The sequence below is a fragment of the Nerophis ophidion genome, linkage group LG01 (genome assembly GCF_033978795.1).
Source record: "Nerophis ophidion isolate RoL-2023_Sa linkage group LG01, RoL_Noph_v1.0, whole genome shotgun sequence".
NCBI classification, from domain to species: Eukaryota; Metazoa; Chordata; class Actinopteri; order Syngnathiformes; family Syngnathidae; genus Nerophis; species Nerophis ophidion.
In genome coordinates this window covers 10,340,901-10,353,489 of record NC_084611.1, presented here as the reverse complement: position 1 = coordinate 10,353,489, position 12,589 = coordinate 10,340,901, and the positions used below count along the sequence as shown (strand labels likewise).

The 12,589-nt window shown below is 41.8% G+C and overlaps 1 protein-coding gene across 1 annotated transcript in view; it reads right to left on the bottom strand.

The window, feature by feature from the left end:
- Positions 1-3,393: 3,393 nt before the first annotated feature.
- The window catches only part of npffr2a (neuropeptide FF receptor 2a), a 100,119-nt gene continuing 90,923 nt past the window's right edge, over positions 3,394-12,589 (bottom strand). Inside the window, exon 4 of the mRNA XM_061895945.1 lies at positions 3,394-11,849. Within this exon, the coding sequence (XP_061751929.1) occupies positions 11,000-11,849 (850 nt within the window). The 3' untranslated portion in view covers positions 3,394-10,999. The remainder of the gene's footprint in view (positions 11,850-12,589) is intronic.

The following is a 12,589-nucleotide window of genomic DNA, read 5'->3' as shown; positions in this document are numbered from 1 at the left end:
AATGAACGGAAGTTACACGGATCCGGGTAACTTTCCATTCATAATTTTTCCAATTCTTAAATGAAAATCAAAAACCACATTTTGGCCCAATTTTTTCTATTTTCATTTCTGAAACAAAAGTTGGACAACTATTTAATGACACTTTTTTTAAAATGATAACAGGACTCCTGCTGAACAAAGGTGTTAGCATTATGCTAAAAAAATATATGCGAAATGCTAAGGAAAAGCTATTTTAATTACACTTTTTTAAAAACAAAACTGCTGAACAAATGTGTTAGCATTATGCTAAAAAAATATATGCTAAGTGCTAAAAAAACAAGCTAAAACTATTTAATGACACTCTTTTAAAAAATGACAATAGAACCTCCTGCTGAACAAAGGTGTTAGCATTATGCTAAAAAAATATGATAAATGCTAAAGACAAGCTATTTAATCACACTTTTTTTAAAACGACAATTGCTACACAAAGGTGTTAGCGTTATGCTGCTGAACAAAGGTGTTAGCATTATGCTAAAAAAATATGATAAATGCTAAAGACAAGCTATTTAATGACACTTGTTTTAAAACGACAACTGCTGAACAAAGGTGTTAGCGTTATGCTAAAAACATGCTAAACACCAAGGAAACGCTAAAATACGGCTTCCGGTTCAATTTGTCATTTTTGCATTTTCGCATTTTGGGTAAACATGGATTGGATTTTTGTGTTTATCTGGAAAAAACAAAAATCCATAAAAGGAAAACAGCACAAAGTCAAATTTTCTGGCAATATTTGAATTTGAACCCTTTGTTGGTAGTTTTCTAATCTGCCGTATAATATATTTGTCATCACGAACATTTTTGCATTTTCGCGGTTTTGCATTTTGGATAGACATGATTTCGATTTGTGTGTTTATCTGAAACAAACAAAAATCAATAAAAGGAAAACAGCACAAAATTAAGTTGAATGGCAATATTTGAATTTGAACCTTTTTTTGGTTTGTTTTCAAATCTGCCATATTTAGTAAAAATTGAAAAATGGCCCGAAATGTGTTGTTTGATTTTCATTCAAGAATTGGAAATAGAATGAACGGAAGTTACACGGATCCGGGTACCTTTCCGTTCATAATTTTTCCAATTGTTAAATGAAAATCAAAAACCACATTTCGGACCGTTTTTTTTTTCCATTTTCATTTCTGAAGCAAAAGTTTGACAACTGTTTAATGACACTTTTTTGTTCAAATATGTTGTCTTTGTAGCATATTCAACTGAATATGGGCTGAAAATGATTTGAAAATCATTGTTTTCCGTTTATATTTACATCTAACACAATTTCCCAACTCATATGGAAACGGGGTTTGTACATACATACGTACATACATGTATGCACATATGTATGAACATACATACAGTGGGGCAAAAAAGTATTTAGTCAGCCAGCGATTGTGCAAGTTCTCCCACTTAAAATGATGACGGAGGTCTGTAATGTTCATCATAGGTACACTTCAACTGTGAGAGACAGAATGTGAAAAAAAAATCCAGGAATTCACATTGTAGGAATTTTAAAGAATTTATTTGTAAATTATGGTGGAAAATAAGTATTTGGTCAACCATTCAAAGCTCTCACTGATGGAAGGAGGTTTTGGCTCCAAATCTCACGATACATGGCCCCATTCATTCTTTCCTTAACACGGATCAATCGTCCTGTCCCCTTAGCAGAAAAACAGCCCCAAAGCATGATGTTTCCACCCCCATGCTTCACAGTAGGTATGGTGTTCTTGGGATGCAACTCAGTGTTCTTCTTCCTCCAAACACCACGAGTTGAGTTCATACCAAAAAGTTCCATTTTGGTTTCATCTGACCACATGACATTCTCCCAAGCCTCTGCTGTATCATCCATGTATCCATTTTGGTATCAACTCATACCGAGTTGCATCCCAAGAACACCATACCTACTGTGAAGCATGGGGGTGGAAACATCATGCTTTGGGGCTGTTTTTCTGCTAAGGGGACAGGACGATTGATCCGTGTTAAAGGGGAACATTATCACCAAACCTATGCAAGCGTCAATATATACCTTGATGTTGCAGAAAAAAGACCATGTATTTTTTTTAACCAATTTCCGAACTCTAAATGGGTGACTTTTGGCAAATTAAACGCCTTTCTGTTTATCGGTCTTTTACCGAGGTAACACACCCGCCATATTCATTTTCACATTACAAACACCGGGTCTCAGCTCTGTTATTTTCCATTTTTTCGACTATTTTTTGGAACCTTGGAGACATCATGCCTCGTCGGTGTGTTGTCGGAGGGTGTAACAACACTAACAGGGAGGGATTCAAGTTGCACCGCCGGCAAGAAATCTGCCGCCAGACCCCCATTGAATGTGCGAGAGTGTCTTCACATTTGACCGGCGATGGCACAGAGATGTATGGATAACCTGCAGATGCATTTGCAACGATTACGTCAACAAAATCACAAAGGTGAGTTTTGTTGATGTTGTTGACTTATGTGCTAATCAGACATATTTGGTCACGGCATGACTGCCAGCTAATCGATGCTAACATGCTACGCTAATCGATGCTAACATGCTATTTACGCTAGCTGTATGTACATTTGAAACTAGATTCCCCACATTTAATGCGAAACAAACACTTACCAATCGACGGATTTAAGTTGCTCCAGTGTCACAAGATGCGAAAGTCCTGATCGTTTGGTCCGCACGTTTTACCGGCGATGCTAATAAGGCAGCCATGCTATGAGCCACTTCATTAGGTACACCCACGCTACGGCCGAATAGCTTCAATTTCTTCTTCAATTTCGTTTTCGCTATCTGCCTCCATACTCCGACCATCCGTTTCAATATATGCATAATCTGTTGAATCGCTTAAGCCGCTGAAATCCGAGTCTGAATCCGAGCTAATGTCGCTATGGTAACCGCGAATGTTGTTTGTATTGGCAGCCCTGTATGACGTCACAGGGAAATGGATAGTGGTTTCGAAGATGGCGAAAATAAGGCACTTTAAAGCTTTCCATCCCATCCATCATCTTCCGCTTATCCGAGGTCGGGTCGCGGGGGCAACAGCCTAAGCAGGGAAACCCAGACTTCCCTCTCCCCAGCCACTTCGTCTAGCTCTTCCCGGGGGATCCCGAGGCGTTCCCAGGCCAGCCGGGAGACATAGTCTTCCCAACGTGTCCTGGGTCTTCCCCGTGGCCTCCTACCGGTTGGACGAGCCCTAAACACCTCCCTAGGGAGGCGTTCGGGTGGCATCCTGACCAGATGCCCGAACCACCTCATCTGGCCCCTCTCGATGTGGAGGAGCAGCGGCTTTACTTTGAGTTCCTCCCGGATGGCAGAGCTTCTCACCCTATCTCTAAGGGAGAGAAGGAAACTCATATGGGCCGCTTTTACCCGTGATCTTATCCTTTCGGTCATGACCCAAAGCTCATGACCATAGGTGAGGATGGGAACGTAGATCGACCGGTAAATTGAGAGCTTTACCTTCCGGCTCAGCTCCTTCTTCACCACAACGGATCGGTACAACGTCCGCATTACTGAAGACGCCGCACCGATCCGCCTGTCGATCTCTTTAAAGCTTTATTGAGGGATATTCCAGGACCGGTAAAATTTTGAAAAAAACTTTAAAAAAATACAACAAGCCACTGGGAACTGATTTTTATTGTTTTTAACCCTTTTGAAATTGTGATAATGTCCCCCCTTTAAGGAAAGAATGAATATGCCCATGTATTGGGAGATTTTGAGCCAAAACCTCCTTCCATCAGTGAGAGCTTTGAATGGTTGACCAAATACTTTTTCTCCACCACAATTTACGAATAAATTCTTTAAAAATCCTACAATGTGAATTCCTGGATTTTTTTTTTTCACATTCCGTCTCTCACAGTTGAAGTGTACCTATGATGAACATTACAGACCTCTTTCATCCTTTGAAGTGGGAGAACTTGCACAATCGGTGGTTGACTAAATACTTATTTTCCACCATAATTTACAAATAAATTCTTTAAAATTCCTACAATGTGAATTCCTGGATTTTTTTTCCCACATTCTGTCTCTCACAGTTGAAGTGTACCTATGATGAAAATTACAGACCTCTTTCATCCTTTGAAGTGGGAGAACTTGCACAATCGGTGGTTGACTAAATACTTATTTTCCACCATAATTTACAAATAAATTCTTTAAAATTCCTACAATGTGAATTCCTGGATTTTTTTTTCCCACATTCTGTCTCTCACAGTTGAAGTGTACCTATGATGAAAATTACAGACCTCTTTCATCCTTTGAAGTGGGAGAACTTGCACAATCGGTGGTTGACTAAATACTTATTTTCCACCATAATTTACAAATAAATTCCTTAAAATTCCTACAATGTGAATTCCTGGATTTTTTTTCCCACATTCTGTCTCTCACAGTTGAAGTGTACCTATGATGAAAATTACAGACCTCTTTCATCCTTTGAAGTGGGAGAACTTGCACAATCGGTGGTTGACTAAATACTTATTTTCCACCATAATTTACAAATAAATTCTTTAAAATTCCTACAATGTGAATTCCTGGATTTTTTTTCCCACATTCTGTCTCTCACAGTTGAAGTGTACCTATGATGAAAATTACAGACCTCTTTCATCCTTTGAAGTGGGAGAACTTGCACAATCGGTGGTTGACTAAATACTTATTTTCCACAATAATTTACAAATAAATTCTTTAAAATTCCTACAATGTGAATTCCTGGATTTTTTTCCCCACATTCTGTCTCTCACAGTTGAAGTGTACCTATGATGAAAATTACAGACCTCTTTCATCCTTTGAAGTGGGAGAACTTGCACAATCGGTGGTTGACTAAATACTTATTTTCCACCATAATTTACAAATAAATTCTTTAAAATTCCTACAATGTGAATTCCTGGATTTTTTCCCCCACATTCTGTCTCTCACAGTTGAAGTGTACCTATGATGAAAATTACAGACCTCTTTCATCCTTTGAAGTGGGAGAACTTGCACAATCGGTGGTTGACTAAATACTTATTTTCCACCATAATTTACAAATAAATTCCTTAAAATTCCTACAATGTGAATTCCTGGATTTTTTTTTTCACATTCCGTCTCTCACAGTTGAAGTGTACCTATGATGAAAATTACAGACCTCTTTCATCCTTTGAAGTGGGAGAACTTGCACAATCGGTGGTTGACTAAATACTTATTTTCCACCATAATTTACAAATAAATTCCTTAAAATTCCTACAATGTGAATTCCTGGATTTTTTTTTCACATTCCGTCTCTCACAGTTGAAGTGTACCTATGATGAAAATTACAGACCTCTTTCATCCTTTGAAGTTGGAGAACTTGCACAATCGGTGGTTGACTAAATACTTATTTTCCACAATAATTTACAAATAAATTCCTTAAAATTCCTACAATGTGAATTCCTGGATTTTTTTTCCCACATTCTGTCTCTCACAGTTGAAGTGTACCTATGATGAAAATTACAGACCTCTTTCATCCTTTGAAGTGGGAGAACTTGCACAATCGGTGGTTGACTAAATACTTATTTTCCACCATAATTTACAAATAAATTATTTAAAATTCCTACAATGTGAATTCCTGGATTTTTTTTCCCACATTCTGTCTCTCACAGTTGAAGTGTACCTATGATGAAAATTACAGACCTCTTTCATCCTTTGAAGTGGGAGAACTTGCACAATCGGTGGTTGACTAAATACTTATTTTCCACCATAATTTACAAATACATTCTTTAAAATTCCTACAATGTGAATTCCTGGATTTTTTTCCCACATTCTGTCTCTCACAGTTGAAGTGTACCTATGATGAAAATTACAGACCTCTTTCATCCTTTGAAGTGGGAGAACTTGCACAATCGGTGGTTGACTAAATACTTATTTTCCACCATAATTTACAAATAAATTCTTTAAAATTCCTACAATGTGAATTCCTGGATTTTTTTTCCCACATTCTGTCTCTCACAGTTGAAGTGTACCTATGATGAAAATTACAGACCTCTTTCATCCTTTGAAGTGGGAGAACTTGCACAATCGCTGGCTGACTAAATACTTTTTTTGCCCCACTGTATTTACAGACTTAAACAAACAAAAACGTCACATTGGGGACCTCCAAAATAGCTCGGTTCACTTCTTTGCATTTTACTCCCAGGACACTCAACTAACATAAAGATGTCAGATAAAAAGCAGGACAAATATGAATAAACATGAACATCTCCGGAGTCTTCTTAGCAGGCTTCTCTCTCGAGGCAAAAATAAAATTGCTTCTGTGCATTAATGTGTTCACGGACGCGTGTGAGATTCACATGGAACATTGTTTAGAGACTTCCTGAATAAATAACACTTACTCTAATCCCCACAATGCATGAGTGCCTGTTTGTTTTTCAGAATAAAAGCTGGTGCACGACCATACCTCAGTCAAGCAAGGCTCCGTTTGTAGCACAGGAGGCGTCCTGGCTGGTGTCCCAGCACTGCAAATACCAAATACCTTCTTGCGCAGGGTTTAAGTCTCTTCTATGTGCCCTAAATGCCAGTTTAGGAATCGGTAATGCGTGACATTGTTTTGGTTCGGCGTGACGATGATGTAACTCCGGAATCTGTGTTGGGATTAGAATATCGGAGCGTGGATTGTTCTTCTCAAATGCGCAAAATTAGTCACCGAATTGCCACGTCCAAGCTGGGAGTGGAGCGAAACCCCATTGAAATCATCTCACTAAGTGAAGTGAATTATATTTATATAGCGCTTTTTCTCTAGTGACTCAAAGCACTTTATGTAGTGAAACCCAATATCTAAGTTACAATCAAACCAGTGTGGGTGGCACTGGAAGCAGGTGGGTAAAGTGTCTTGCCCAAGCAGAAGCGGGAATTGAACCTGCAACCCTCAAGTTGCTGGCACGGCCACTCTACCAACTGAGCTAAACCGGGTACTTAGCGATATTTCGCAGCATCAGACATCCGTATCGCCTCACAATTGTGTTTCAATCAATCAATCAATGTTTACTTATATAGCCCTAAATCACTAGTGTCTCAAAGGGCTGCACAAACCACTACGACATCCTCGGTAGGCCCACATAAGGGCAAGGAAAACTCACACCCAGTGGGACGTCGGTGACAATGATGACTATGAGAACCTTGGAGAGGAGGAAAGCAATGGATGTCGAGCGGGTCTAACATGATACTGTGAAAGTTCAATCCATAATGGAGCCAACACAGTCGCGAGAGTCCAGTCCAAAGCGGATCCAACACAGCAGCGAGAGTCCCGTTCACAGCGGAGCCAGCAGGAAACCATCCCAAGCGGAGGCAGATCAGCAGCGCAGAGATGTCCCCAGCCGATACACAGGCGAGCAGTACATGCTTCAAATTGCTTTACCCCCGTGGAAGCCTTGGGGCAACACAACAAACATCCATCCATTTTTGGAGACTATCTCAGCTCCAATTGGGCGGAAGGCGGCGTACACCCTGCACAAGTCGCCAGCTCTCCCGTCCAAAGGCAAAACCTAGCAACTCACTTCCAGCTGATTTTGAGAAAACACAGGAAAACCAATCTATCTTGATGCCGTCTTACAAAGATCTATAAAGTCATCAAAAGTATAGATCATGGCCCGCGGGCCAAATTTAAATTGGCCCTTGAGGCAATATCAAATGAACTGGCCCGCCGGTATTATAACACCGCATTCACCGCTAATACTCATGCTTACCAACCCTCCCGATTTTCCCGGGAGACTCCCGAATTTCCGTACCCTTGCCGAAAATCACCCGGGGCAACCATTCTCCCGAATTTCTCTTGATTTCCACCCAAACAACAACATTGGGGACGTGCCTTAAAGGCACTGCATTCAACGTCCTCAACAACCTGTCGTCCCGTCCGCTTTTTCTCCGTACAAACATAGCGTATTTTCCGCGCTATAAGCCGCACCTAAAAACCAAACATTTTCTCAAAAGATGACAGTGCGGCTTATAATCCGGTGCGCCTTATATATGTATTAATATAAATATTTATTTTCATAGAGTTTAGGTTTCGCAACTACGGTAAACAGCCCCCATCTTTTTTTCCCCGTAGAAGAGGAAGCGCTTCTTCTTCTACGGTAAGCAACCGCCAAGGTAAGCACCCGCCCACCTGGAAAGAGGAAGCGCTTCTTCTTCTACGGTACGCAACCGGCAAGGTAAGCACCCGCCCCCGTAGCAGAAGAAGCGCGCGGCTAATCCGATTCATTTCATTTGTTTGTTTCTGTAAAGACGACCACAAAATGGCTCCTCTATCAAACATTCAATCAATGTTTATTTATATAGCCCCAAATCACAAATGTCTCAAAGGACTGCACAAATCATTACGACTACAACATCCTCGGAAGAACCCACAAAAGGGCAAGGAAAACTCACACCCAGTGGGCAGGGAGAATTCACATCCAGTGGGACGCCAGTGACAATGCTGACTATGAGAAACCTTGGAGAGGACCTCAGATGTGGGCAACCCCCCCCCCTCTAGGGGACCGAAAGCAATGGATGTGGAGCGGGTCTAACATGATACTGTGAAAGTTCAATCCATAGTGGCTCCAACACAGCCGCGAGAGTTCAGTTCAAGCGGATCCAAGACAGCAGCGAGAGTCCCGTCCACAGGAAACCATCTCAAGCGGAGGCGGATCAGCAGCGTAGAGATGTCCCCAACCGATACACAGGCGAGCGGTCCATCCTGGGTCTCGACTCTGGACAGCCAGTACTTCATCCATGGTCATCGGACCGGACCCCCTCCACAAGGGAGGGGGGGACATAGGAGAAAGAAAAGAAGCAGCAGATCAACTGGTCTAAAAAGGAGGTCTATTTAAAGGCTAGAGTATACAGATGAGTTTTAAGGTGAGACTTAAATGCTTCTATGTTTGTGTTCAGTTACAATAATAAATAAAATACTTCTTACCATTAATGCGAATTCTTAAACGGGTGCGGTAGAAAACGAATGGATGGATTAAAAATACATGAGAATGTTTTATATTTCGAACCTTATTTTTAACACTATGATTACCAGCGGAATTGTTCATTATTTATCGTGTTAAGCAATGTCAGCTAAGATTTATCTGAGAGCCAGATGCAGTCCTCAAAAGAACCCCATCTGGCTCTAGAGCCATAGGTTCCCTACCCCTGACCTAGGAACTCCAAAATTATTATCAGCTCGGTTTTGACCAAAATTGAGTTACTGGGTTTTGCCTTTGGACGGGAGAGCTCATCGCAGGGCCAACACAGACAGACAGACGACGTTCACACTCACATTCACACACTAGGGACCATTTAGTGTTGCCAATCAACCTATCCCCAGGTGCAGGTGGGAGGAAGCCGGAGTACCCGGAGCGAACCCACGCAGTCACGGAGAGAACATGCAAACTCCACACAGAAAGATCCCGAGCCTTCGTATTGTGAGGCACATGCACTAACCCATGTTCCACCGTGCTCCCCTAACACTACATCATGATATGTAGAAATAGAGAAGACAGGGATCTCTCTTTTCCTTCATTCTATCTGTCAGGACAGGTGCTGAGTGTGTGTCGTAAAACTAAGTATCTGGGGCACATTATTACTGATCTATTGGGTGATGATGATGACCTATACAGACAGTGGCGTATGCTGTATGCCCAAGCCAACATGCTGAGAAAGAACTTGTATTATCGTACAAATGATGTAAAGATCAACTTATTCAGAGCCTATTGCACTTTACCCCTGTGGGTAAAGTATAAGCAGCAAAGCTTTCAGAAGCTATAGGTTGCTTATAATGATTGTATGAGGCTTCTCCTGGGAATTCCAAGAAGCGCCAGTGCAAGCCAGATGTTTGTTAGTGTTAAGGTGCCCACTTTCTCACCTTATGTATAAGTTTATGTGTAGGGCAGCTGGGTCTGAAAACGACAAAATCACTGTGTTAGATACTCATCTGGACTGTGGAACCATTGGCGCACATGTTTGTATGTTAGAAACTGACATTTGGGCTTTATGTTTCTTTTTATTGTTTAGTTTTTTAATGTTTTAGTGTTTTGTTTTGTTTTCAATGTTTTGTTTCGTGTTTTTTATATGTTTAATGGATCTTAAGGGCTGCAATAAAGATTGACGATCACTACAAACAAACCAAGGTAAATACATCCGTTAACGGTTGGCAACCTTATTTTATTTTTATTGGTTTAGCCTTCCATTATGTTAGCATGCCACTTCCTGGTTGAGAGACAATGGAATTCTCAGGTGTACTCTCGCAAGCTAGTTAACTAACCATAGAGCTTAGCGAAGGGAGCTAACACAGCCCTGAAGTCTGCTCCGCAAGCCTCGCCCATGTACGACGCAACTTTCTACATTTAAACATATTCTGTGTTTTTTTGAAAGGTACTACAATAAAACTTATTTGTGTCGACTGAGCCACGACAGAAGCGATTGACGACATAACCAAAACGGCAAACACGTTTACTTGCCACTTTTGCCGGGGACATAAAACGAATTTGGTTGCCGTGGTAAAATCCAGGCTAATACTGACATGCTTTTATTTTGAAGCTTTCTGTGCATTGACCAGGAAGTCCCTTTGGGCACATTTAACACTACTGCGAAACATGTCGGAACAAACGGACTGAATTCCTCATAGGAAGGACCCGTTTGAATCTCAAAATGTATGTTGACAATTAATAAGAAGAACACAGTCGACCCGGACTTGATGAGTAGGTTGACATAGACGGTTTGTAAACATAAACCGGACTGACTCTAAACAGGCTCTACTGTAGTTTTGTAGGCATCACGTTACCACAACACTGATTGTTTGTGCTATTAGGACTTGAACTCAGAATCCTTTGTTGACAGCCTTCAGACGTTCAGAATGTGCGTTGGCACCCGACAACAAATCTTCATTTCTGGCTCGGATTGCATTTTAGGGGAGGTAGCTTCCTGCTTTAGTTCAGTTTTTACAAGGAACACACAGTTGGTACGAGGACCGAAAACCTCAAAACAGACACCTTGAGGAATGGCACTAGTTTAAATGGACACAGCCGTGACTCCACCACTGCTAGACCCCTTGTCCAGGTCCTCCATGACCAAGTCTTGCTCGGCGACCCGGTGGATTCGCCTGGAGCTGGTCTTCTCCAAGCTGTTTAGAGAAATAGGCTCCAGGGACGTCTGTACGTTATTCGCCGGCAGCACGGAGTTGGTCTGCAGCCTGTGGGAGTAGGTCTTCCTCCGCTGGCCGTCGGCAGTACACAGGCTGAACTTGAAGACCGCCTGAAATCCTCGGCGGAAGTTCTCATTGAAGAACCCGTAGATGATGGGATTGACGCTGCTGTTGAAGAAGGCGAGCCAGTGGGCGAAGGGGTAGATGTAGATGTTTATGATCCTGTACTGCTGCTCGGTGAGCCGGGCGTAGTCGCTCAGCATCATGAGAGTCCACAGAGGCAGCCAGGAGAGAATGAAGAGAAAGGCAACAATGAGGAGCATCTTGATCACTCGCTGCTTCTTCTTGGACACAGTGTGGCGGTTGTCGTGGCCCGGCTTGCCCCCTGTAGGCATGGCCGTCTTAAAGAGCGTGATTCCGATGCGGGCGTACATGATGACGATGAGGGATAGCGGGGCCAGGTAAATGTTGGCGAACAAAACAGTGGTGTAGATCTTTCGCATGTCCTGGTTGGGCCAGTTCTCCCTGCACCAGTAAAAAGGAGTTGTTTTGTTGTCGTAGCCCAGCAGCACCTGGATGCTCTGCTCCTGAGTCACTTGGAGCATCACACCAGATGGACACATGATGGATATAGCCAGGACCCAGATAATGACTATGATCAAGGAGGCGGTGGGTATGGTCAGCTTTTGCTTGAATGGGTAAACGATGCATCGGAACCTGCAAAGGGACAAAGAGACAATGAATGAATAGAGTGCAGACATCCAACATAAACCAAACTTGGGCACCAGTATTTAATAATCTGTAGGAGTTGGTGCTTAACAAAGTAGTAATTCAAACAATAGCAGATTGTCAGTGTTACTGAGTTATTAAATTCAAATAATGTAAATTCACTGGTGAGCATGAACGTTCCAGCCCTTCAGTTAAAGGTCACTCTTAGACAATTGAAGTATATAGATCCCGCACATCAAGAATGAATACCTGGTGACTTTGAAGTTAGGTGCTTAACAAAGTAGTAATTCAGTCAACGGCAGATTGTCTGAGTTATTGACGTATTGCTTTGTTAGGCAAGCCTTTCAGTCAAAGGTTGCCTTTGACCAAATATGAAAAATTAGGCTGCCTGGGTGAAAACCAGGAATCCTTACCGCTAGACCATATGGGAGAATTTAGGACTCTAGTCAATGGCGGGAAAAAGGCACCAACATCCAAGGCTTCCGCGCGAAATATGCCTTAGGGTGGTTAAAGATAATCTCAAGATGTAAATTCACTGGTGGGCATAAATGTTCCAGTCCTTCAGTTAAAGGTCGTTGTTAGACAATCCAAGCATATAGATCCCACACATCAAACAATGAATAACTGGTGACTTTGAAGTTAGGTGCTTAACAAAGTAGTAATTCAATCAAAGGCAGATGGTCTGAGTTACTGAGTTATTGCATTGCTTGGCAAGCCTTTCAGTCAAA